The sequence below is a fragment of the Sturnus vulgaris genome, chromosome 8 (genome assembly GCF_052056855.1).
Source record: "Sturnus vulgaris isolate bStuVul1 chromosome 8, bStuVul1.hap1, whole genome shotgun sequence".
Taxonomy (NCBI): Eukaryota; Metazoa; Chordata; class Aves; order Passeriformes; family Sturnidae; genus Sturnus; species Sturnus vulgaris.
In genome coordinates this window covers 25,610,339-25,636,330 of record NC_142250.1, presented here as the reverse complement: position 1 = coordinate 25,636,330, position 25,992 = coordinate 25,610,339, and the positions used below count along the sequence as shown (strand labels likewise).

Sequence of the window (25,992 nt, the reverse complement as noted above, 5' to 3'; positions counted from 1 at the left end):
GGGCATCCCAGAACAGCCTCACAGGCAATCCACGGTGTAAGGTTTGTGCTTCAGCAGGACAGAGAGCTGCAAGACAGCTCCCCACACCCCTGGGCTCCAAATCCCTCCGAGCTGAAGGTGGGTTTTTAGGTTTTCAACACGCTAGCCAGTACAGCTGCGAGCACAATGGGGCTGCAGTCCAGAGGGGAAACAGCCTCCAGTTGTCAATGCAATAATAGGAATGACGACAATATTCTGGAGGCAAGGGGCAAAGCTTTCTGAGTCTTATTAAAAACCAGCAAATGCTGTTTGTCATTACATGCTCAAGAGAAGATGTTGACTAATGTGTAACTATCAAACGGAACTGTCATGACTTTACAGCTGTCAATAATTATGACTTCACATTAATAAGTAACCAGCCCTTCTGTCAAAAAGGTGAAGCAAAATGGTAGTTAATACTTTGAATGACATGAAAGGATTAATCCTTTTGACAAAATTTTTTCCAAAATACTCATACTCTATGTCTCTTGATTCCCTTCAGAGGAGCTCACTCAATTTCAGGTATTTAAAATTAAGGGTGAAACTCCAATAGCAGAGACCAAATAACCTTCTGTCTAAGGCAGACCTTTCTAAACAAGAATTGTGTATTGTGGACTGCACCTAACATATCAGGAGACCACAGTGCCACCACTTTCAGACTTGGAAAAATGTCACATGACATGGGGACTAGGAAAGAACCATTAAAATTCTCTCTTTGAGATTGGAAATCCCTGTGCTGACCCTTCCAAAGGGTGATAGCTCAGATGAAGGGTCAGCAGGACCTCTAGGTTGTTATTAATAAAAACCTCATGTCCTAACACACATTGCTATCCACAGCTTGTAGTTTTCAGACTCAGTAAAAAAAAATGTAGAAAAACTTTGCTTTCTAACACTAACATCCCTGTTTTTACGACTGTCAGTCCTGTAAGTCTTTGCTTCCTCCACCCCATCACCAAATAAATCAGCAACAAGAGTCAGTGGAGTTTTACTTGTTATGACTAAGATCTAGCTGACTATCATGAAAAATGTTGCAAACTTTGTCTATTCCAGATTTAATACTTTGTCCAACCCCCACAAAAAAATTCATGTTTCTCAGTGTCCAGAAAAAACAACTCTGCAAAAGCCAGGGCTGCTGCATTAGGAAAGGCAGCAGATTTAAATGGAAGCAGCATGCCGGAAATGCCCCAGTTTAAAGACTGCACATCTAGTGTTTTGTGAAACTGGAGGGGAGTTGGAGGAGATTAAAGCGCATTTCCCTCTGATTGGGAGCTTGTGGGAGGTGTAAACGTGGGCAGTTGTCAGATTAATTCTTTAGATGATTACATTCTTTTTGTTTCTTTAAAGCTGTTTGTAGTTGGGTTTGATGTCTCCTGTTCTGGGCAAGTGTATTGCTGCAGTTACCAAGGTGACTTTAGCTGACTTTCAACTATTTTTTCCAGCTTCAGTTTCTACCAGTAGTCTGCTTCTGGGTGGAGGAGAGAGGGAGGAAATTATGTTTGTTGTTTTTTTGTTATGTCTCATGAATGCTGATTAACGTGAACTTAACCAAAGCCATATTTTATTTTTTTTTCTCTTTTTCTGAGAAAGAGAGGGTGGTTAAGAAATTGTAAAGGTGTCCAGTGTGGCCTGCAGCTTCCTCAGATCTGTCAACAAGGGGGAAGGGCCTGAGGAGACTCCACGTCCCAGTGTGCTGTGCTCCTTCTTGATGTGAGAAGGCCACACGCTGGAACCTGTAGCCTCCCGGGGGCTCTCTCTTTGTATTTAAGATGAGGGTGGCTGCAACCTGCTTAATTTGATGCCAATTAGCGGCAGCCCGTGGGGATCCTGGAAAATCGCCAATGTAATCACTGGGTTGCACAAAGTTTGGATGTCCCCTCCTTATAAGTCATGTTTATAGCAACTCCTTCTCAAGCAACCATTGGCAGTTATTTTATGGGATTCAAGAATAACCAGGTTGATCGGATTAAGAAAGGTTTATTTATTTTTGCATTTGTGCTTTGCTTTATGATCAGAGTGCTTGATCTCATGGATCTGTCAAGGAAGGAAGTGTCAGTTCCCCTCCAAGCTCTGTTGCTGATACAGAACATGATTTTGCTGCATTTCCAAGCTACCCTCCCAGGGATCGAAATCACAAAGAACATGCTATTGGAATCTGGCCATGGCAGGGGCTCTTTCAAGGAGTGGGTGCCCACTGCCTCACTGAAGTTACTTTCTGTCGTTGCTTCTTGCTCCCTCCATATAAAATTCAGTACTGTGAGTTAGCAAATGCAAACCATCAGTTCAGGCTTGCACAGCTGGGAGAGAAAGGTCGGGCCACTTTTCCTTTCTTCTCCTCCCACCCCCCCCCCGTTTCCACTCCCCCTTCTTCCCTTTCCAACCGTGGCTATTTCAAACCTCCTCACTCCCTCATGAAGATATGGTCAAAGATCACTTAAGTGCCAACAATCTTCCAGTCTCTTTCCCACAGTTTCCCTGAAGGGCAAACCAGCAGCTGTGGGAAAGAGCCCTGAGCACCTTGGCACGCAGAGTTACAGTACCCGTCAGGAACGCACAGAGGCAAGTGCAGAACTGGGGAGGACATGGTTACACAGCTCCTGCCGTGGTCACACTGAGACAAGGCTACCTCGAGTGCTCAGACTTGGGTGCTCCTCAGCCTGGTTAAACAGGATGGTGACAATGTTCTGTGTGCATTTCCTGGCAGGGAAGGGCTGCTAGGACAATGCCAGTAGCAACAATCTTCTTGCCACTCACATAACCCTTTGGAAAGCTGCATAATAACCACTGTCAGAGCTTGCAGGGACCAGACTGTTCCAAGACCTGCAGTTGAAGTGGAATTGAGAGACTTAGGCTGTGCCACTGGCACCCTGCAGACTCATGAGTGAAGTCAAACAAGTCTTTTATGCTTCAGGTTCCCTGTCTGTAAAACCGAGACATTTTTCCATGTAGGGACATTGCAAGGATTAAGTCAATGTTTGCAAAGCACTTTTGGATTCTTAGATGGGGAAAGCTATGCAGGAGTGCAAATTATTAGCATGGTGACTGCTTTGCACTTCTACTGACACTGGTTTTCCAGACATTCACTTTTCTAGTTTGCAATCTTGTCACCCAGCACTCAGCCTCACGCTGAGACACTCCCTAAAGTATATCGCCTCCTTCCATTCAGCATTCCTGACTCAACCAGGACACCACTGAATGGCGACCCGATGAGAGAGCATGCCTAAATAAGCAGGACTGGATTGGAAACTTACTGCTTAGTGGTTGCAGAATCAGAAAGCCTTGCCAGAACCAGACAGCTTCAGAGAATGCTGAAATGCTCCTCTTTATGTAAAGTTTGCCTCCAAGAATTGAAGACAGGAAACCAGCTACAAAGACAACAGCTCCCCTCCGCCCAAGGAACGCAGAATGAAAATCCAGTGCAACTGGGAGAAGCAAAGTGCAGACTTGCCTCCAAGAAAATCCTACATTTTGGTATTACCGTCAGAAATTCCTCAGAAATGCTGCTGAGATGGAGCTTTTAATGTGCATTAACCCAGTGCAGCTCCCTGACAGGGGATGTCCGTGTGCCCTATTTACAAAGTCAGAGGAACTACAGGAGCAGTGGACTGCAGCCCTGGAAGCAGTGCCACTATTACTCATGTGCTCCAAACCAAGCATGTGACAGTCTGGGGTTATCCCAGGAGGAATTCTGGAGTGACACAACTCCTCCCTCTTCCCACGAGGGAAGGCCAACCACCTGAGATGCTCAGAGTGCATCTGCTCCAGCAGGTCACTGCCAGGACAGTCCTGCCAGCCCCACCTGCCGGAGGGTTGTTCCCTACTTTGTTTGCCAGGAACCTGCCTTCATTTCCCTGCACAGCTGGAAACTGTTCAGGGCTGGATGGAATTAGCACATGGCTACAGGGCTACCATATGTTCAGGTTTCCCTAGACTCAACCTGTCTTTCTGCCTAGAAATTGAATGCAGATGGGACTTGAGGTCTCTGTGGGTTTCTGGACAAATGACCACTATACATAAGGGACCAGCATGATTACCTGGGAAATCCCAGAAAGAAATATAAGAGTCAGGCATGTGAACCACACCACTTGATCCTTCTTGAAAAGAGGGAGAGCTATAAACAGCAGAGACATGATGGAAAAACCTTATCAAAGTAATACAGACCTGAGAGACCCTTTTCTATCACTCAAACCTCATGTTCAGACACTGGGGTGTGCGTGGGCAATACCTGAATTCTGGCACAATGAAATGCAACAATTACAGATAATTTTAGCTTCAACACATGCAATAACAGTGCGCTAGCCCTAGGTTTCTACTCCATGCCTCAACTCACAGAAGAACAGTCTGAGTCAGCCAAGAGGCAGAAAAACATCAATTTCAGCAATGCTGTATGATCAAGGGGGCCCTTGAGGGGTGGAAAAGGTCAAGAATTCCCCATCCCAATGCTGGCTCTCACTGCAACTGTGGCAAATTAGCTCTGCTGTCCTAATCCGTAACGCGGAGATACTACTCACCTAGCACACAGGAGAGCACAGAGCTAATTACCAGGGACAACCAAAGACTCGGCCCCAGAAATTATTACATCAAGAAATTAAATAGTGATCTAAGCAAGACTCCACAAGTGTCACTGAACTTTGACATCTGGAGCTTCCAGCCCACTGAGGGCTTGAGAGAAGCAGTGTTTAGTCTGACATTTAAACATCCCCTACGGGTAACAGCGCTCCGTATCCAACAAGAGTCAATGTGCATGATTCAGGAGACTGGGAGCCTTGCCTTTCTGTGTATCTCAGCAGCACCTACTAAGCTGATAGGTCCTAAGAAACAAATAATGCACCACTGAAACACACACTGGTATTCATACACATCTTTATTTTTTCAAGTGGCAATTGAAAGTATTCAGTTACCTATGTTCAAAATGATTAGTCATGTTTCCAAAGATTAATTCACATGTTCTTTTGTTAATACATACAAACTGATTTAATGGCTGCTTGTGAACTGAGCCAACAGTCATTTTGAGAAACAGATGTCCAATGCAGTTTTAAGCTTTAAGTGTGCTTTTATTCATATCCTTAGGAGAAAAAGGGCTACACAGTCTACGGTAATAACACTAATGAATCAAAGTACTACAGCTGCCCAGCAGGGTTTTGACAGAAACCAGCTTTTTCTCAAAGGAACTTTTTTTTAGGACTCTGGGACAGTGAACAACTGGTAATATGCATGCTTAACATGTAAGTATGTGCTTTGCTGGAGCCAAAACACTGAATCAAGCCCTATCTGCAACCAAATAATGTGAGTTTTTTGCATAAGCACTGAAAACTGTAACTGTACAAAGACTGGGAAATCTATACGGAAATCTGGATCCTCTACATTTTATACAAATAAATATTCAAAAGTTTGACTGTTTCTGATACTATTTGTGATGCTGAATGCAGAACAGGTTGTCCGCTTTAAACCTTGATAGATTTTTGTGTGTGGGTGGTAGGGTTAGGATAAAAGAAAGGGAAGAAAGCTACTAGGAAAGCAGTTGGTGGTTGCAAATCCATGATAAATAAACACCACATTCCTCTTCTGCACAAAGCCCTTAGAGTCTGTGTCAGACTTTAACATCCTACTGTCAGTTGGGTGCAAATTTGACAGCCTGGGGTTCTGCAGTGCTCCTATGGAAAGCAGATTTGAAACAATTTGCCATGCCCCAAGAGAGTGTTTCTGTCAAGTTGCTAAAGAGCTTCTAATGCACCAGTTATTCACAGGATCCTTGCAAAGAACCACAGGTTTGATATTTTATGATCTGGTGTGTACAGTGCAGGATTTGATTACACATAAGCCTGCTTCCCATCAGCCAGCACCTCGTAATCATTAGCATATTTATCCTTGTGGTGCCTCAAGAAGATGACATTGTTATTAGTCCCATTTTATAGATTCAGAACTGAAGCTCAATAGCTAAATGATTTGCCTTTGATTATACAAGATTTACAGTGAAGGACACACCTGAGTCCCAGCCCTACCAGGCCCACGCAATGCAAGCAAGGATCTCACCAGAAGGACTAGATCTATGTACAGAATTGTCCTTCCTCTTAGGTGCTCAGAAGTCCTACGAAAGAGTTATATCTGCACTGGGTTTGTGCCTTTTGTGTCTCAGCCTTTACCCCTGCAGGTACCTGGAAGGAGCATGGACGTGGACACATTACTGCATGCAAAAGTGAGCTCCTAAGTTACATTCCTGTGCAGCAGCTGGAGATGAGAGCTCCATATCATGCTCTTGTACTTACTGCACATTGAGCAATTTTGCTCAAATGCATGAGACATGCTGAGACAGTGTACTGAAGTGGGTATAACAAGATCTTCCTCTTCTGCTTCATCTATACCACACTGTTCTGGAAAATGTGTTGACTGATCAGTTTTAGCCACAGTAAGGGTAATCATCAGGTCTGACTTAAGTACTAGTTAGTCAGAGCTTGTAAGTAAACACTGCTTTCCAGCACAAACCACCCCTTTTGGTATGGTCAATGCATTGAACAAGTCCCATTTTATGTGCTACACGGAGAGAAGAAACAACTGCACAAGGAGAAGACCTTTCCCTAACTCCTCTCAAAGCAGCTAGCAACACGGAGGAAGAAAGTATTAGGACACACTGCTGTTTTAAACTGACATTTCCCCTATCCCTTCAATAGTATCACCACAGTAACACAGCTGATAACTCTCTTTCCTTAACTGAAGTGCTTATGGAGAAACAGGCTACCTATCAGTTTCCCCAGTGGTAACCATAAACCTCAGAGAAATGTATTGACCTCCCAGGAGGCAAACATTGGGAACCAGCCGTTCTTACCACTCAGGCTTCAGGCAGGGTGGGTGTGCAGCTGCTGCAGGTAAGAGAGATTTGCAACAAAGAGCACTGTCACAGCTGTGAGGCTCTGAATTTGACCTGCCTTCCTCTGTCTCAAAACAGTTAAAAACCCAGGTAAATATTTGTGTGCTTCATCTTAGACCTCTGCTAACCTTTCACCACTCTGTCTCAAACGTATCTCTGTTTATTTCACCCCAAATTAACGTAAAGCTCTCTTACCTAAGCAACAATTGTCTCTCAGCATTAAGGCTTATCCATCAGCTGCCTCCTTGACCTGATGTACACCCAAAATGTTTATGGTCACCCCCAAGCACTTGAGCTTACATTGCAGATGCATGCAGGAGCCCAGCATCTGTGAGAAATTCTGCCCAGTACTTTTGAGCTCTCCAAGGCTGGGTGTGATTTGTGCAAATCACATGGTATAATTTTGTATTTTTTTCAGTGGGGCCAACCAATGGCCCAATGTGACCAACCTGCAGGCAGAGAAATACTACTCAAAACCTGAGTCAGATCAGAATTCAACTCCATGGAATTATTATATGGCAAAAGTAAGATTATTCCTAAAGCAATAATAAAGCCACTTTAATATAAGTGCCTATATCTCATATTACATATTAGCAGAAAACCATCAGCAATTGACACATAATACTTCCCCCAAAGGATTAGGCAACTCATGAACTTTCATGTATTAGGCAAATCGGAAGTCACCCACAAAATGGAACAAGAAAGGACAACAACAAGAAATATTTTTCTCATGAAATGTTTGAATCAAGAATGAAGCAGGAATTGGAACAGACCAGGGTACTGTCCCAGCCTGGCACTACAGGGAAGCACTGATTTCATGATGATCTTTACTCTTGAAAGCAGAAGGCACAGATGTTCATCAGAGACTAAGAAACCAAAGGAAATAACAAGAAGAAAGACTGCAGCAAAGATGCATGTCTTTCTGTATAATTTAGATGAAAACATTAAAATTGATGGGAAGACACTGTACTAGCACCTGAACTCTAAGAGGGAAGGGGAGAAGCCCAGAAAGACAGAAGTGCAGACGGTTTGAAACCATAGGTAATTTCTTAGAATCACTTAAGTCAAAAGTTACAAGAGATATGGGCCACCCTAGTCCCACTTAAATCACCTGTTAAACTACTGCTATTAGAGACCTAGGTGTTACTGGCATGTAATTACTGACAGAACCCACCTGTTTTAGCAAGACAAGATCAAAGTCACTCAGAAAGAAAAAACATCAACATTTTAACCAAAAGGTTTGTAATTATGAGCTTGAAAACAATATATGCAGGAAAAAATATCAGCAGTCACCTATGCCACGTATCTCTACTGATACCATAGCACTTTTCAGCATGGTACTTTTTATAGGGATCAGTGCAGTCTGAATTCAAACACCAAAGACCATGAACAGCAGGTTCTACAAAACAGTCAGAGCCACTTCGCATTAGCACAGTTTGTCCAAAACCCCTCTTAAACACTGCCCTCCTGAGAACTAGTCCATTTATCCAACCTGAAAAACTCTTCTCTATCCTTGCACTTTGCAAGTATTCACTGCCAGCTTTCCTCTCTCCTTGCCAAAACTTTTCCCACCCAGCTTTAACTTTGTTTTTCATGCTGAGCTCTTTAGCCTCCCTCTGCCACCATGTGAATGTGCAGGGTGAAACTCACGGTGCTCGGTCGAGGTTCAACCCATTCTGTCTTTGTGCATTGATTGGAGGTAGGACAGGTTTGCTGTTAATCTCAAGCCCTCTCCGCAAAGTCTCCCTGATTTGCTCTGTATCTGCAAAGAGAATTTTTTCACCACGGTTTAGAATCCCCAGAAAGAACGCAGACACAAAAAGGTATCAGGTGTTTCATCTAAACTCTTCCTCTTCAGAAAGAAGTGGAGAAATGTTACGGGTTAACACTTAACTGCACTTCCTGAACTTCTTTAGGAATTTTTTCACTTTATAATGTCAGCCTGAATTCCCTTGTTTGGGCTTCATTGTTATGTCAGGCAAGGAGAGCTGGAATCTTTGGTACTGAGTCCTCCTAATGAAGAAATTCTGAGTAGTTTCATCATATTTGCATAAATGAGGTGTTTGTTGGTTCTGTAACTCTCAGAGAACCTCCTGACACTTCCAAGCCTTTGTACTGGAGATCATTTTTCCCATTAGGCATAACAGGAATTTGTTCCTTTCCTAAACTAATGTATGAAGGTTTCCAAGTTTTTTGCAATTGGCTTTGGAAATCTGTTGATTAGTTTACAACAAAATTCACATAGGGAGGGATTTTTATGCAGGGCAACCTTTAACCTCAAGCTCACATCTGAAAATAAGCTGCAAATTATGCAGTTCAGATTACTTCTGCCTTTTTCTGAAATGTCTACTGGCCAAATACTTTCAATAGGAAGCTTTCCTGCATTTCTTAGAAGTTTCCTCATCTATTTTTGAGAAATGTGAGAATTAGGTAGAGAAAAAAAGCCCAAATTATTTCAAAATCTTTTGAAGGATATACAAATTTCATCACATATACCTCTCTTGGGCTTTTCATTTCAAGGCTGAGGCAAAACAGCCCTTTCCACTGCAATTCAAAATATTTGCACAGAAGTCAGAAGAAATGCTGTATGCATTTAACTAATTTTTACCATGGATTTAAGAACAAGTAAGATACCATTCCTGTAGATATCATTGTTAATTCCAGGAAATCTCAAGCCCTCAAGTTTTATGTTGCTTCACCCTTTTGAAAGGTAATATGCATAATTTCAAGCCTGTGTAATGGCTATGGCATCTCTACCCTGAGAAGGCATCTCACTGCAAAGAGGAACTCCATGTTTTTTTTAATTCTTCTTTCCGGAGTTCTGTATTTGCACGAATTCCTTGAGCTCAGCTGCAGCAATGTGCAGTGTCAGTCCAGCTTGCCTCCCAAGAAGGGATAATGTCAATAAGGAAACAGCCTGGGAAAATGAAATTGCTTCACCTTACAGGTGTTTACAGTCCTGGTTTCAGCAGGTGCTCAGTTTAACTCTGCAGATTCAGATTACAATTTGCCTAAAAACTGAAAGAAACATTTAGACAAAATAATGGCAAGAACTCTTTTCATTTCTCCTGCCTTCTTCAAAGAAGCCAAAATCCATTTTGCTACCCTGAGACATACCAAGCGTCCCTGTGGCTGTGGAGTTTGTTATGAACTCGAAGATGCAGCATGACTCAGTGCATTGCCCAGACCCACCAGAACAGAAGCTGAAAGGCCATGACAGTGACCTGTCCCAGGACCTCTTACCTTTCCCAGAGAGCCGCCGAGGCTGGGTCCCAATGCAAATGCTCCTGCTGTCTTCATCATCCTCTGGTGGCCGGCTCAGGTCATCCCAGGCACATTTGGCACTCACTCCACTCAGGTTTGAGCCATCTGTCTCAATTCCTTTGTCGACTCTCTCCTGCTTGAAAAGATTGAAAACACCAAGACTTTTTTTGAGCGTGGCTTGAGCCTGAGTTGGAATGCACCACTGTGCAGCCCAACCTTCAGCAGCTCCTGCAGATCTCCTTTTGTGCACAATTTCCACTCTGTGGACCCTGTGCTTTGCTGTGCCAGCAAATAGCAACTGTACATGGAGCCAAATCAGGAATCCACTCTGAACTAAACAAGCCTTTTCCACAGCAAGTTGGTCTGAAATCCCACCCTGTCCCCACTGCTTTACTGCGTGGCCCTGGCAGGCACAAAGCAGGGAGAGAGAAAGGTGGAAATCAATGGCCTGAGGTGTGCAGGATTGCTTCTTTCAGCATTAGCACTGATTTACACCAACTTGAAATACTTAAGACACAAAGCACAGCTTGGCAGTCAATCTCTTATACATTATCTTAATGATGACAAACCCCTGAGTTCTCTTTCTAACCTTACCAAAGAGTCCCACAATGGGAACAGCTCACGGAGAGACTCATCATTCACACGGGTTCTTGATCTGCAAACTGCCTAGAGAATCACTGCTTTCCAACGTGCTGGATGTCCCATAAAGGACAAACATGCAAGTTTGGACGTGCAAGGAGACACAGGTCTGTTCCCAATGTCAAAGCTTTTGCATAGCTTTCTCTATTGGCAAATAAACAAACTCCCTCCCTTGCAAGCCAGACTTTCCAAGCACGTAACCAGTGTTTGGGTCTCAGAAGGTGTCACACACCAATCACAAGCAGCTGGATGCTCTCAGGCACCAGGCATTTTCTCAAGGACATGTGCATCTGTTGCCAGCAAGACTGCACTAAGCTACAGCCAGAACTTCTACAGGAAGTTCCACCTTCTTGGACATGGGCATCAGTCTGAATTTCCACCTGTGACCCACAAGGGGGTAATGTTGAGCTGAACAAACTCGGGGCTGTGCTACACCGAGGAAGGACTGGCATCTCTTCCCTGGCATCGAACCAGCCAGGCTCACTTCCCCCTTTCCTGAAGCGGTGTTGCCTCTGGTACTGCTCAGTGGCATCAGCAAGATCTGCATGTCTCTGCATACGTCTGGGTCACCTCAAAACGCAGGCAGTCCCAAGAAACTTCAAAGATTTGAGGAGAGAGCAGAGTGCTGTTATACACAATGGGAGAGGATCTCTCCACTCCATGTAAGTACCCTGTGGTTTACACTGCCACTGAAGACGAGAGATTGTGCGAACATTTTGCTCTTTGCAAAATCTGTCCCCAAGAAACAGTTTCCAGACTAAACCCATATACGTCCCTCCCCCTGCCCAGCTGTGCATGCTGCACCCCGGGAAGGGCATTGCCTATTCTTATGACCATTCAAGAGAGGATTTGAGCAGCTCAAAGATAAGCACAAGCATTCAGGGTGTGGTTGCACAGCGGTTTAAGTTGATGTAATTTGTAATGACTGCAGTCCCACCCTCCTCCATGTGTTCCTACCCCTTCCCTTGAGCCAACTCTTTTTTTTTTTCAGCTGGATCACCTCCCAAAACCCGCTCTTTGGCCCAAAAGTTAAGGTACGAGCCTGTGGCTGAGTGCAAGACCAGAGCAGTCTTGACTTAGAATTTAGCATTCAAGAGACTGCCTTTCTTCTGTCTTTGTCCCCTTGTTAGGCTCTTCCTCCAGCGTCAGGGGAAACTGGCTTCTTGAAAACGTAATAGGAAAATCTGAGAAATAATAAATCTGCTGTGATTTTCTTTTGTTTTATCCTAAACATAAAATTAGTTGTGTCACCCAGAAATAGAAGTTGTGGGAAAAGAAATAAAAATACATCCGTTCCTACATATGCAGACAATGCTCTAAGTGAGATTTAGCACGTGGCTCCTTTGGGAACCCTCCATGGTGCTCTGTGAGGACCTAAATGAGCTGGCGTGGGGAGGTGGAACTTGTCAGCGAAGTTATTTTTTATTCCAGTCATTGGGGAATCATGGGAGAGCCACCAGACCTGCTCTTGAGCAGGGAGAAGAGGCCAGAGGACTGTGAGGCTCTGGTGGGATCTGTTCCCCCATCCCTGCAGCCAGGGCCCCACTCCCAGCCAGACCCTGCGGACAGAGCCTCGGGGAAGGGGGAGAGGACTCTCATCTGCAGCTCAGCTGGCTTGCAGAGCACTTCCTCAGGGGAAGAAGGGCTGCTCTCTTGGCATCCCTTGGAGATCATGGGGAGCTGATGGAAACGAGCTGGCTTAAGACAGCCTAATTTGCATGCCTGTTTCATAATGTTTGCAAGTATTGATGTTAAAGGGGGAAAAAGTCCAAAAAACCCCAACCAGTGTAGACTCATAGTTCTAGCAATGCACAGTTCTACCCCACCTTTAGCCAGCAAAGATTTGCCTGGACTGAGGAGCTGTTCTTCCTCCCTTGAAAGGGCAGCTTGAAAAGGAGGTTGGAGGAGCCCAGGGCAAAGGAGGTTCAGCTCTTTCCTTCCTCAAAGAAAGGATATTTCTGTCCCATTTTCCTCTCAGCATGTGGGAGGGATGCTCTGAAGCTCTAAGTCATTGATCCCTTTTTAAATGAGCCAGAGCACTGCAGTGTGACCTGCAGAGCAGCAACCACAACTCAGGAAATTCAAATCAGCTTTATTCTCTTCTGAGATATCTGCTAAACAGAAGCAAAGCACTGAGAATCAGCACAGAGCTGGGGACCAACAGGAATTGTTTGACAGCGCTGCCAGGGAAATCTGAATGGCCTACAGGGAAGCCTGGCTGAACAGAAAACAACCAGCATTGCCACAGCGTTAATTGCCGACATCCTGGGATGACATCTTAGTTGGGATCCATTCTCAGCAACTTCGAACAGAAAGTACAGCTGCTGCTGCCAGGGCTGGGTTTAGGCCTCAACCAATTCCCACAAGAGACAATGCAGCCTCCAAACAAGCTCTGCCTGCTTCCCAGGCAGACAACATGCTTGCTGGCTCCCAGGAAAGTTGTCCAGCTTCTCTGCCTGCTCCCTCCCTCCCCTCTTCCTCTCTACCACTGCTGCCTTTCTGGTCTCACACACCCTCTACCAACACCAAGAAAATGACACTTTATCCTTCCTCCACTAATTAGAGCAGGAGGCACATGACAGGGCTGAAGCCAGCCTGGCACAGCCTTACTCCCTGCACTCAGTAGAGGCTCTTTGTGGGACTCAGGAGCGGATTTTGCTCTGTGAATCCCTGGGGGCTGTGGCAGCTGAGCAGGAGGGAGGGTGTGCACACACACACCTGCCCATAAGCACTTCTGCAAGGGCAAGAGAGAACAGAAACAGGAATGTGTTCAATGTGAGGAAGTCCGGAAGGACCACAGACGTAGCAGCTTTCAGCAGCAGGACACACTGGTGAGGCAGAGGTACTCTTTTATTTGCCTTAACTTGCCTTGGCTGACTCAGATTCCAGTAAGCTGAGCTATTTTTCATTTACAGTAAATTGAAGAAAACCCTGTTATCATTAGGAATCACCAGTGTGCAGACAACAGAAACACCTCTCCAGGAGGGGAGAGGGCAAGGTTCTGGAAAGTCTAAAAACTTTATGAGACTTTCAGTTTTATTAGCTCTTACATTGTGGGATATTTATGGAACATTTTTTTGTGTTTCTCAGACTGGGGTTATTTTAGATGAACAAATCCTTAAAACCAGTAAAAGTAAAATTTGGTTTTGTTCTTAAGCTTTCAAAGTAAAAGATGCTGTGAGGCAACAGAGAATAATCAGATACAGACATGCAGACCATAAGCAAATGCTTGTACAAAACATGCACATTTGCACGTGCCCTACCCAGGCTGAGCTGTAAGTTCTCTGTTAAAGGCAAATACTCAGTGATTCACTGAAACACGGCCAGCACCACACTGGATTTGTTAGGGACCCATGCACTCCAGTACCATGTACTCCAGCTCTGCTGAAGAGATTGCAGAACTGTCTCCCAAATGCATGGATCAGGAGAAGTCTATAGTACAATAACCTCTCCATAGAGGTGCTATTCTTATCTTTAAATTTCAGAAATGAAATTGAACTCTGAAGAAAAAGGTTTAATATATCTTCCTGCATAGATTATTAATAACTGCATGTGGTACTTCTGGGTTTCCATCATTTCTCAGTCCACACTAACTACTTGGCCTCAAGTCATATCCTAAAGGAATGAGCTACACTGCCACATTTGCTGTGAAAAAATAGTACTTAGTTGGTTCTGAGTTTTCTGCATGTTATATCTCCTTACACTTGCATATAAAAGGAAGGAGGAATTTCCTGGTGTACCATTCCTAAATCATGTATTACTCTATGTCTTTAATCTTCTTTCTTCCTCCTTTCTAAAACATCCAGTCCAAATCTTACCAATTTTTCTCATATAAGAAATTCCATTTTCCTGGTCTCCCTTCTCTATCTTTCTTCCTAGAGCTACCACTCACGTGGGGCTGGACATGTCCCTCTTGAGCCACCTCTAAGAGGGCAAAGAGTTTCTAAGACTTTTCCAGGATTATTACAAACATTGAGAAGATCCAAGCACCTTTACAGAAAATATTAGAACTGTGTATAACAGTAAACCAATTCTCCTTGGCTACTACAAGAGACATAATATTTTATAAACTAAAGACATACTTGCAGATGTGGGTCAATCTCGAATATGGTTTCTCCTCTTCGCATGTCTGTTATCAACCAGGGGCCCCCAGCTCTGCAAAGAAAGACAGGTAATGAACCAAACAAGCCCTTTAATTAGAACTCCCCAGCAGGGTCCTCAAAGTGGACCTGTACTATAAGGAAGCACAAGATAAGGGTTTAAAATGAGCCTAGAAACCCCTCTATGTGGTGTATACATCCCACAGCATGCATTTGCTCTTTACATGTTCCAAATAAATAAATAAATAAATAATAAAAGCCCTCCATGACCTAGCTGTTAATCTGCTCAGTGTCTGGCACCACCCAGACTTGCAGACCAGTCAGGACTGACACAGGCTGTTATCCCCTGTGCAGGCCCCCTTGCTCACACAAGATCAGGACAGGTTTTAATCTTACAGGAAACGAACTGGGACTGAGCAGTCCAGTGTAGCCTGAGTCAAAGAAAGATGGGCAAGGCATGGAGTCAAGATTTATTCCTCTATTACATATCTAAGAATAGAGCAGGGATCCAGAGGGATTGCACTTTTTGCCAAGATTGGCAGTCATGTTCAGTACCACAAAGGGCTTATTGCTCTGATAAATACTATCACAACAGACATTTTGCTCAGTTGGTACTTAATGGCCAAGTACTCAGATGGTTCAGGGAAATCTTTGTTATCATTAGCAATAAAAGTTGGAAGGCTCAAAGTGTTTCCCAACAAAGGTGATAGAAAACAGATTACTGTGAAGATGAAATACTCAGAGACTTCACTTTGGGTCACAGTGCAGCCAGACTGCAGAAGTCAGCCTTAGTGCTTTTCATTTGAAGTAAAAACTGAAGTCTTTTGGAAATGCCACAAAAAAAAAAATCATTTTTTTCATGAGCTACTTTGTTATTGCAGGCAAAAGCCCCCTCCTCTGGCCTAGTTGGTGTTAGTCTCCTAAAACACTTATGAGTTGGAGCAAAAAAAGTTAATATTTTACAGTTTTCAGATGCATGGATAGCCACTCGTTTTTTCACATCACTTTGGAAGTTGTGAATTATTAACTACAGGGGTGTGACCTGCCACAGTCCCTCACTCGGGTGCAAGAGACTTTTACCCTGGCTCCACATCAGTGGTTTAGTAGTTCACAGCTTTGCCTTTAAATCATGCATATTTGGGTCTCATTTTTTCCTTGGAAAGGTGCTTATACCACAGCACAAAAGTCAAAAACCAACATGAGAAGAGACTGAGGACAGAGGTGCTGTATCTGTATTGACTTAGAGGAGCTAAGGGAGCTGCAGGCAGTGTTCATTGTCTCAGGGACCCAGAAACAAAGCTTGCAGCTGGACAAATTCACTCTACTCTAGGGCATTTGCATGAATTATCTGCACTTGTGCCTAAAAAGTTCAAGTTCAAGTTAAAGAAGTCCAGTTCTTCCAAATAATAAATCAATTCAAGTCTACTGTGACACTAGAAAGTGTACTATTGCGCCCAGAAATGAATATTCAGAACTATTTTGCTTTAAAAAGTAAATCTTTTGAGTTACAATCACATGACAATAACTTCCACTGAATTTTAAAATGTTTAAATAAAATACCTGCAAGCAAAAAAGATTTAGCTGCATCCTGGCAGCAAACAAAGCATCAACATATCATTTACCATTTTAAACCCATCTCTTCCTTAACCCAGTATCATGTTTGTTATTTCACCCATGGCAAAACAATGAACTTCACTTTCATGAATGCTCCTCCTGCTGCAAACCGGCCCACCAAGAGTGGGCCAAATTTGAGAGCGACTTTCTCACTTTCAGACAGCTTTGTAAGCCAGACCCTCTCCTTCCTTTCTTTGAACTAAACAGCGAGGTCACCAGTAACAGTTATCCCAGGAAGAACCAATGAGAAAACCCTGCAGGCATAAGAGGAAGGAAATTAAGCTTTCAAGACCTCATTCTCTTTCACCCTGAACATGTGGACTTCCACACGCATTAATTTGCCATCTAAGTGTCTGTGCGTGAGAACAGATTTGCAATGAATTCCCATCTCTTCTCACAGCACAGACGAAATAACTTCCATCAGCAAGTTAAAGATTGTTGATAAAAATAAACAACTGAATTGTTCTCTATGGAAATGCTCCCCTTATGGGCTATATGACCACTTACACTGGGACAGTCCGAAGCAGTTCCAAGATCCCTTGACCATTCCACTGCTGAGCTGCATGCAGTTCCTCAGTGCAAACCCCAACAATCTGTAACAAATAACAACAGAAATACTAAACTGGGTGGGAACCATGGAAGAACTGTGGAGTAAATGTGCCACATGGTACTGGATAAAACAGTGCAGATACAGAGAGGCACCATTTCTTTAATCTAACTAGATATGCCAGGATAAATGGAGACAACAGTGGGATCCCACAAGACATTGTTCTCTCTCTCTCTCCACTTACCATGTGAAGAACCCTGGTCATGTAACATTTAATCTTGTAAAGAGTGTGTGAATTTAACAATGAGGATCTAGTGACAAATATAGGTTTATACACTAGTCTGCTTGACTTTTCAATCAAGTCCACACAGACAGGACAGAGCAAGACAGGTTAGAGTCTGGGCACATACAAACACTGCTCTGTCAACTGATGGCTAGGGGCAAATGCAATACTGCATAAGCAATCTCAACCAGGCAAGGGACTTGCTGCCACATGGGATTGCTTTGGTGCTCATAAAATCCTTGACCAACTCAGTTTGCTGACTGATTATATCTTACCCAGCACCATAAAGTAAAGCTGCTTACACACCACATAATCCACTTGTCACTGCAGGCAACTGCAGACTTCTGCCTTCCTGTATAAAGCAGGATGTGTTTGCTTTTCAGGATAGGAGCTGCCACACTGAGCAATACCAGATGTCTCTCCAACAGCAGCTGAGATCAGCTGCTTTGAATGAAGGGGTGAAACACCCTTCAGCTAATAGCAGAAGGCAGTTTCTTCCTGCTTGTACCTTTGAGCACAATCATTCACTCTGAGATGAAAAATATTTTAAGCCATGGCCTTCTATTTTCTTCCTCAATACTCGTAAGTCTTTTCCAACAACACTAAATTTTTGGTCGAAATCTGTTCACATGATGTTTTATCAGAAAAGAGGAAAACTGAAAATTAAGTTCTGAAGAGCCGCAAGCAGAAGAGAAGGATGTGTTTTCTGCTGTAGGCACATATCTGCACTGATAGAGATCTGCATGGAAAACCCTCATGTCAGCATGTACCCAGCTCTGCACATCCTACCTCTCCTGCCCCTTGAAGAGTTCACTTTCTCAGGACCCAGCCCTCAGAGGTGCACTTCATCCCCACCCATCTTCCAGGCTTCCTCCAACCAACAGCCTGAATCACCCATGCTTCAGGACACCCCTCCCTGGGCCTTCACTCACTAATTACATACAAACAGCAAGACTCCAAACAGGAAATTATTTTGTGTTCATTCTTTGCTTTTTGTAATCATTTATCCTCATGGGTCAAAATAAATCCATAACAACAAGCATCAAAGGGGAAAACCAAGTCAAGTGTATGTGTTGTGGAAGATTAGAGGACAAGGGCCTCAGGATGCAGAAGCTGACTGTTCTTTGATTCAGGACAGCTGGGCACTGCAGAAGAGATGAGGAGTAACACTACTAGCTGGAGAGTCAGCCAGGGATTATCCTGCTTAGTTTGGCTCTCTGTCTCTCCTTCCAGGTCCCACAACTCACCTTACACTAATTAATCTCACACCTACATTGTTTTTGTTGATAAAACATAGACATTTGGGCACCTCAGAAAAGGCTTGCACAGCAGTTATCTTGTGCAGGTTTGTGGTAACAGAACTTCCTTTTACATGTTGCAACTACAGCCAAAGACAAATGGGAGTAACTAGAAGCTTAAATCATAAAATAGACACTTGCATTTTCCCACAGGATGGAAGCTTTTGCACGGAGCATGAAGAACTCAGCAGTTGGCATAAACTATGCCACTCTTCCACTAAGGTTATTAACCCAATATGCAATTTAAAAATATCCAAAGCAGTCCATATCTAAGAAGCATCGCTCAGAAGGACTTTAGGAAAGCAAGCAAACCTGTTTGGCCACAGAAGCTCCCCATACTGAACAGGAGAGTTAAATCACAAAGGATTTTTTAAATGTTTCTTTTGCAAAGCAAACCTGAACCTTTCTTAAACAGTAGATCAATACAGGAAAACTCAGCCTCTAAAAATCTTTGTGTCAGTGCTGCAAACGACATTTCTGCCATTGGAGCTCCAAGTCCTGCTCTAAACTCTTCCTGGCATTCAAACCAGTGGATCACTTACTGATATTACCATAGAATTAATCTAAATTTATCTTTGCATTAGCCTTTAAAAGTGTTTCTCTCAACATTTATTTTCATTGTTCATGTTTGAAACTGAAGACAGGATGAGTTACACAGCTCTGAGTTACACGGCTCAGTGCAACGTTAGATACTCTCCACGCCCAGGAGGTGGCAGAGGGAGCCATTGTGGCCGGGCGTACCTGTAGGAAAGTAACAACCCCAAAAGGAGTCTGCACCGGCTGCATCTGGGGGTCTTCTGTCAGTAACATGTGCTGGATTCGAGATTCACTGTTGTCCAAAGGGCTGTGCCATGACACGTGGTCACCGCTGCAAAAGGTGTTTTCTGCAAGAGCAAGAAACAAGAAATATTTAGTCTGTGAAGTCTGCTAGAACATTCCTTCTGTTGGCAGCTGCTCCTGACTGCTGCCAGGCAGGGACCTCCGGCCTGGACTGGGACAGTCACTGGTGACTATTCACAGTGACTGCCCTTGGCCAACTCTGCTGAGCCTCTGAACCACCTGAAACAGCAATGGAGTCTCACTGAGTGATCTGAATTCAAGCACTGATTTCAAAATTTCTCACTCTTGAGTCCTGTGGCAAAAAACACTGTCCTACTCTGATAGTAAGGCCAACATAGGAATATCAGCAAATAAAATTAGCCTCTCATTTACTATTAGTCTCCTTTTGTGAGAGGGCACAGAAAGTCAGCAAGCCGTACTGGATGGCCATTGCCACAGCAATTCGCACAACTTGCCACAGAAAAAAATATTCTGAAATTTGAATTAAACACAAATACTACCCTGCTATATCTAATAAAAATTTTGCTGCCCAGCTTGTGATAGTGTAAATCAAAATCACTGTCGCTACCAGTTGTCTGTGTGGCTTTGGTGCAGAATTATAATTAATATGTTTCTTCTTTTCCAAACAATGAGAACAACAGTAAGCTATAAATTTCAATCTATGTCAGAATAGACTGCATCAAAACAAGGCAGGCATTCCTTTCCTTTCCTCCCCTCCTGCTTAGAAAGACAAAACCCCAGATAATCCCATGTTCCATAGCTAGTGCATGCCAGAAGGCACAGCAGAACCCATCTGTCTGATGCTGCCCCATCACAGGAAAGGCTAATGCTTGCTTTCTGAGTGAACTAGAAGTAAAATAACCAGCCATGATCACATTCAGAACAATTAAAGCATGCTCCATTTGCATGCAGTTCCTGGAGTATGTGTGCTAATGCTGCCTAGCTGACTGCTTTTATCTTGGGTCTTGTGCTTGTCCAAGCAGAGCTTTATTGAACATACAAATAAACAACCTAGAATGCACATTCTGCCTTCTGAGATAGGTGCAGTGCTCCAGGGATGAACTCAGTACTGCTTGCCTGCTTCCAAAGTCAGGGGCAGGCCCAGTGCCCCTCTTCTTGACCAAGCTCATCCATGAAGGGAGTCTGGGCTGCTGTCCTCACTGTAGTCTCTCCCAAGGCCACACTTAGAACTTGGCAGGAAAGGAGGCCTTGCCCACTGGAAGAGGACTAGGAATTCCAGTGCAGACTGGAAAACATTAATGATTATTTGAGTTGCTGTGCCCTCCCCATGGTCCCGGATCTTCACCTAACCTTCCAAACATATTGCAACAGGTCACCTCTTAAATATCTAGAGGGCTAATAGATGAACATAGCAGTGTTTGCAACAGCAAGAGAAAAGTTTTTTGAATTGCCAGTAATTGCAACTTATCTTCAGTCACATTAAACAACATCACCAAGGAACTGGGTGCTTGCATACCCCATTGCAGTAACTATGCATCAGAACCACCATGACAGCGAGCATGGACTCGTGCAAGGGCAGCAAGGTCAGGATGCTTCAAGGGAGCCCTCAGCAGCAGGCAGGTAAATTAATGAGATTTCCCTCAGAACTGCTGTGGTTAAAAATATTTGCAGTCCTCTCCCCGATGAGGAGCTGCTGGCCTGCTCCTGGCTGTAATGTTGGGCAACTCAGAGCGTCTCCACTGGGTGTCCCCATTGGTGTAGGTTTGAACATTTATTATATATGTTTCTTCAGATGAATTTCATAGACAGCTCATTAGATTAAGGATTAAAATAAACTCTAAATACCATAAGGAACTTAGCCTGAAAAATGAGGCGTGCAACAGAAGTGCTGTGATAAGTAAGGGAATGCTTTCCTTAGTTAAAATTAGGAAATAAAGAAAACATAGTGAATGCAAGCTGCTTCAAAGAGTTTATCGTTATGTACACTAAATTACATGCTTCCAGCTCTGTGACTGGAAGGCCTGATTCAAATACTACTTTACTTTTAGAGTTGTGAAAACATAAGCAGACAATGAAAATGATTTTTTTTAATATCAAAATCTGATTAAAGAAATAGCCCTTAGAATGTTGCAAGGGACTTAGCAACGTAGAACATTGTGATATTTTCCAAGTTAGACAAAATGTGTCTGATTAATTTTTTTTAAATGATAAAAGCCTCTCAGTCACAGTTTTCAGGAATGAAACAAAGCCACAAAGAGCTTATTCTTGGGCCCTGTCTTTATACCACAACATTTTGCCCATCAAATGCTCACACAATTCTATGCTGATCGATCGCTGCGTTTCACTGTTGGTGCTGTTTCTCCTGGGAAAGCCCAGCCCGTTTAGAGCAGGTTTTCAAATGCAAATGTCTCTGCTGGAAACCCACCTGTTTATGTCCATGTGAACACTGAACACTTAGAAAATCTCCCTCTCCCTTGCATACACACGAATACCACAAAATTCACACTGACTATTCAATTAAATCACACCAAAAAAATTCTGCAAATAACACGAAGCCAAATTAAAACCTGTGAGAGTTCAAGAAATTTGGAATTACACTCTGAAACCCAGCTTTTCACTTGCTGCATTGTCACCCACGTGGGATGTAAGATCAGCTCTTATACAGAGACCATTGCAGCACCAAGAACAGCCTGAATTACATGACTTGTCAAATAAACTAAGAAATTACAGAAACAAAGGACTAGATAATCACTTTCTATTGCCTCATGCTGGAAACAGAGAGTATCCTCCCTTCCTACCTTTCACATTCACGTTTTCAAAACAGGACAGGGACAAGAACACCACAACTGGATAAGCCTCATTTCCTTAGGTGACCATTGCAAAACCAACAGTCATCAGAAAAACTTCCAGGACATGACCAGGTAATTGTCAAATCCATAGGACAGGTGGTAAAGCACAGAAATGATCTAGCCATTAACAGGAAAAATTAAAAGAAAGGAACTAAAAGAAAATACATTAAAAAGTTAATCCAAATTATTTTAGCCTATGGATAAATCAGCAAATCCTCAGGAGTAAACTAAGGCTCTGATTTACTGCATACAAGCTGACTGCTGCTGAATACTTCTGCCTCATGGTAAACCTGAGGTGGTTACATGTTCCTTCCATGACAGGATGAGCTAAGGCCCCCAATCTGCCCCAGGATAAATTCATATCCTCCAGCAGTTACCATGGGAGCAGGAGATGTGTTGTAAATACACAGGCTTGTTCGCAGTATCCTCTGGGACTCCTGCACCCTTCCTGCTTGGAAGGGGCACTAACTAACAAGCCTTAATCCTAACACAGCAAGGTGACTCATCCTCACAATTTTGAAACTGGTTCTTTTCCTGCAAATTTATGTTTTAACAAGAAACACTGACGTCTCTTTCTTTCTGGTGAGAATTGCCAATTCCATGAAATCCAACTGCTTCATAGGAAGGTATTTATTTCATAGGAACTCAACAAGGAAATCATTAAAACATTTAAATTCAAACTTACTATTTTAGTTCATAATTTATAATAGCAAATCTGAAGCCCCTCTCTAGCTCTACAAAAATGAAAAGTCTCTAAATATGCCATAGACTAGCTCTTGTACTATTCTATTATGCAAAAGCAGCAGTTATACCAGACCACTCTGTTAAGCCACCCATATTTTGAAGTCTTTAAAATGTCATGATCAATTTTCTTTTACAGCTCACATAAAGCAGGTGAGGTTCCTTCATGCAGCAACAGTCATAATTCAGCTGCACAATCTCTCCTAACTTTACTATCCAACTGCTCCGTAATGAGAACTGGGGAAATAACTCAGAGGGAACCATTCCACTGTAGACTAGTAAATTTTCTTTGTCTAAATTTGCTCATTCCCCCTCCCTCCTTTAATTTGACTAAATATAGCTGATGCCTAAAGAAATAAAACCAAGTCTTATTCTTGGCATTGGGATGTTTTATAAACAGTATAATGTAGGCAATCTATGCTCAAGTGGTGTTACCTAGCTCTAGAGAGAAACACAGATTACTTCCCACTGTATTTTCAATTTCTTTCTTAAACCTGCCAGCTTTCCATATATGGGATCCTGCTAGGAGTCCTTACTCCCTTAATTGCCATAGGGAGTAAACTGAAAAGGAAAGCAAACTTAGAGGTGTATCAGGAGCTAAGAGAGAGTTCCATTCTAAAAGCAGCCCCAGGCTGAAAGTGAGTCAGGGGACATCTCCAGTGACCTGGCTACCCTGCACCCAGAGCAGATGGTGAACACTCTTTGGGAATCTGAGAGTCTAGTATCTTCTCTTGCATGTGCATTGGCAACTTAAGGAGGAACACAAAGAGCTGATGCTGTTCCACCAGCAAGAAGACAGCAAGGCAACTTTAAGCCTTTCTCTTGTCCATGCAGGATTCTGTCTCCAGCCTGTCTGGCTTCAAGGCATTTCAAATTGCACCACCCTGGTTCATCCAGAGGCCAGAAACTTGCCCCTTATGACATGGTCCCACCATGTAATTCTTGAGATAAATTTTAAAATTAGAACAGATTTGCAGCCTGACCATTCCTCTGTGCCTCTTCTAATACACCTTCTTCCAAATGCCAGCTAAAATCAGCAACAGAGGGGTAAAACTGTACTGAGTAATCAGCCAGATAAATTCACCTGGACAGTGTGATACAGTTTAGAAGCTGATACAGCACAGGATGGGGTAAGCCCTAAGTACACTAACCACTACATGTGTTTGGTGTTGGGAAAGCAGCCACTCTAGACTCATATCCTTCAAGAACATGTTTCTGTTCCTCCTGTTTGTAGGGAAAGCCAGGCCATCATTACATGGTCACTTTATCTGGGGACATGTTCAAGGTGATGCTGAAAGAAACTGTCCTGCCTGTCCCCTGCAAAAGCAGGGCTACCTGGATCACCCCCTCAGAGAAGTGATGTTGCTCAGCTATGCTAGTACAATGCTTGGCAATTCTCTGCTACCTTGGCCTAAAAATAAAAGAAAAATCCAACCAAAACAAAAACCAAAAACACCCCAGTAAATTTGCATCAGTGTGTGGCCCTGGGGATGCTGGCACACAAACAAGATTACCACATCCCTCACACCAACCAGACCTACACTATCCACAGTGCTCAGCAGTGTGAAAACTGGCTGCTCTAAGGGCTACAAACCTACATTCTGACTCAGAGATCTCAGCTAAACTGCAGGCAGCAAGTCACAGATGTCAGCCTGCATAACTCAGAGAAATTGTGTATTTGAGGGCAAAGAAGGATTTTAACTCCATGACTTATGGGTGCAGGAATGTTAAAAAGGCCCCCAGTGAGTTCCTGACCAGCATGACAGTGATGCAGCCAGACATTTAAATTGAATACAGCTTATCCAATACTTACAGAAACAACGTAATTTATTGCATTGCCATTACCCCATGTATGGTCTGTATAATTTATTATATATAAATGCATTTTCTCCAACACATTTTTAATATTCAGTCTAGCTTTGTTAAAAAAAAGTAATCTGGCAATCTGTCACAAATAAGATTTGATGCTGTTTTTCAGTACCGTTTTGCAGACCAAACAGCTAGAATTAATTGAGAGAAACTAAGGGCAAACACAGAGTCCAATGCTGAAATGTAATAGCTATATTTTTCACCAGACCTACCTAATATATTTTTAACTAGCTCAATAATAAATATAAGCATGCATGCAAAGATGTCAGCTATAATAAATCAATACAAAAGTTAAAGATGAAAGTTGTGCCTAAGCATCTCAAAGTAACACTATTATTGCAACTCGTTATATGGATGAAATTTTTTAAAAAAAGAGTATAAGAAAAATACTTTATTCAGACTCATTTCCCAGCCACATTAAACTAGGATAATTAATGCTAAATTCAGTCTCAAGCTTAGTTTCCTAACCTACAAAGAACTGCACACATGGATTGGTAAAAGGAAAAAACAATTGGGATATAATCTGTGGGGCCCACTGGCAGCTAGTTTATAATTTTGTTTTCAGGTCAAGATGAACATGTTTTAAGAATATACAATGAATTAGTAGAATCCAAGCTGTGATATATTTGCACTATGTTTAGAAAATGCTTTTCCTCCCTGTTTTTCAGTTCGATTTTGCTGCCCCTTATCTCCTGCCTTGGAAACAGGAACTGCCCCAGCCCTGGAACTCCAAAGAGGTGCAAATTCACACAATGCTGCTGCCTGCTGCAGACATGCAGCACAGAGAAGCTCCCTTAGGAATAATTAAATCCCAGGAATACAATTAAACAATAGGTCTACTGCAGGGATTCAAATTGGGCTTTTAGAAACAAGGGGCCTAGGCAAAAAATTCTTTAAAAAAAAATAGCAGGGAAAAAAACAGATTATCAGTACTGTAAGAACTGCTTGACCCCTGAGTTTTGAAGACAGTTTCAGAAAGCAGAGAAGTGTGATGCAGATTATTTTTCTAAATTACTCTTCAGGTTGAAAATACAAAATTGATTACTGTACAGCTCCAGGGTGTTATGTCTGTAAAATTAACAACCCTCTCAAAAGAGCCCAATCAAT

The 25,992-nt window shown here is 42.9% G+C and overlaps 1 protein-coding gene across 2 annotated transcripts in view; it reads right to left on the bottom strand.

Moving 5' to 3' along the window:
• The window catches only part of SUFU (SUFU negative regulator of hedgehog signaling), a 90,115-nt gene that overhangs the window by 26,281 nt on the left and 37,842 nt on the right, over positions 1-25,992 (bottom strand). Inside the window, exons 4-8 of one of the 2 annotated variants that reach the window (XM_014883783.2) lie at positions 19,367-19,509; positions 17,005-17,090; positions 14,866-14,938; positions 10,124-10,277; positions 8,531-8,642 (exon numbers count right to left, since the gene is read on the bottom strand). In XM_014883783.2, coding sequence (XP_014739269.2) covers positions 8,531-8,642; positions 10,124-10,277; positions 14,866-14,938; positions 17,005-17,090; positions 19,367-19,509 — 568 coding nt within the window. Of the gene's footprint in view, positions 1-8,530; positions 8,643-10,123; positions 10,281-14,865; positions 14,939-17,004; positions 17,091-19,366; positions 19,510-25,992 lie in introns of both variants that reach the window. The other variant, XM_014883782.2, reaches the window with a different exon arrangement.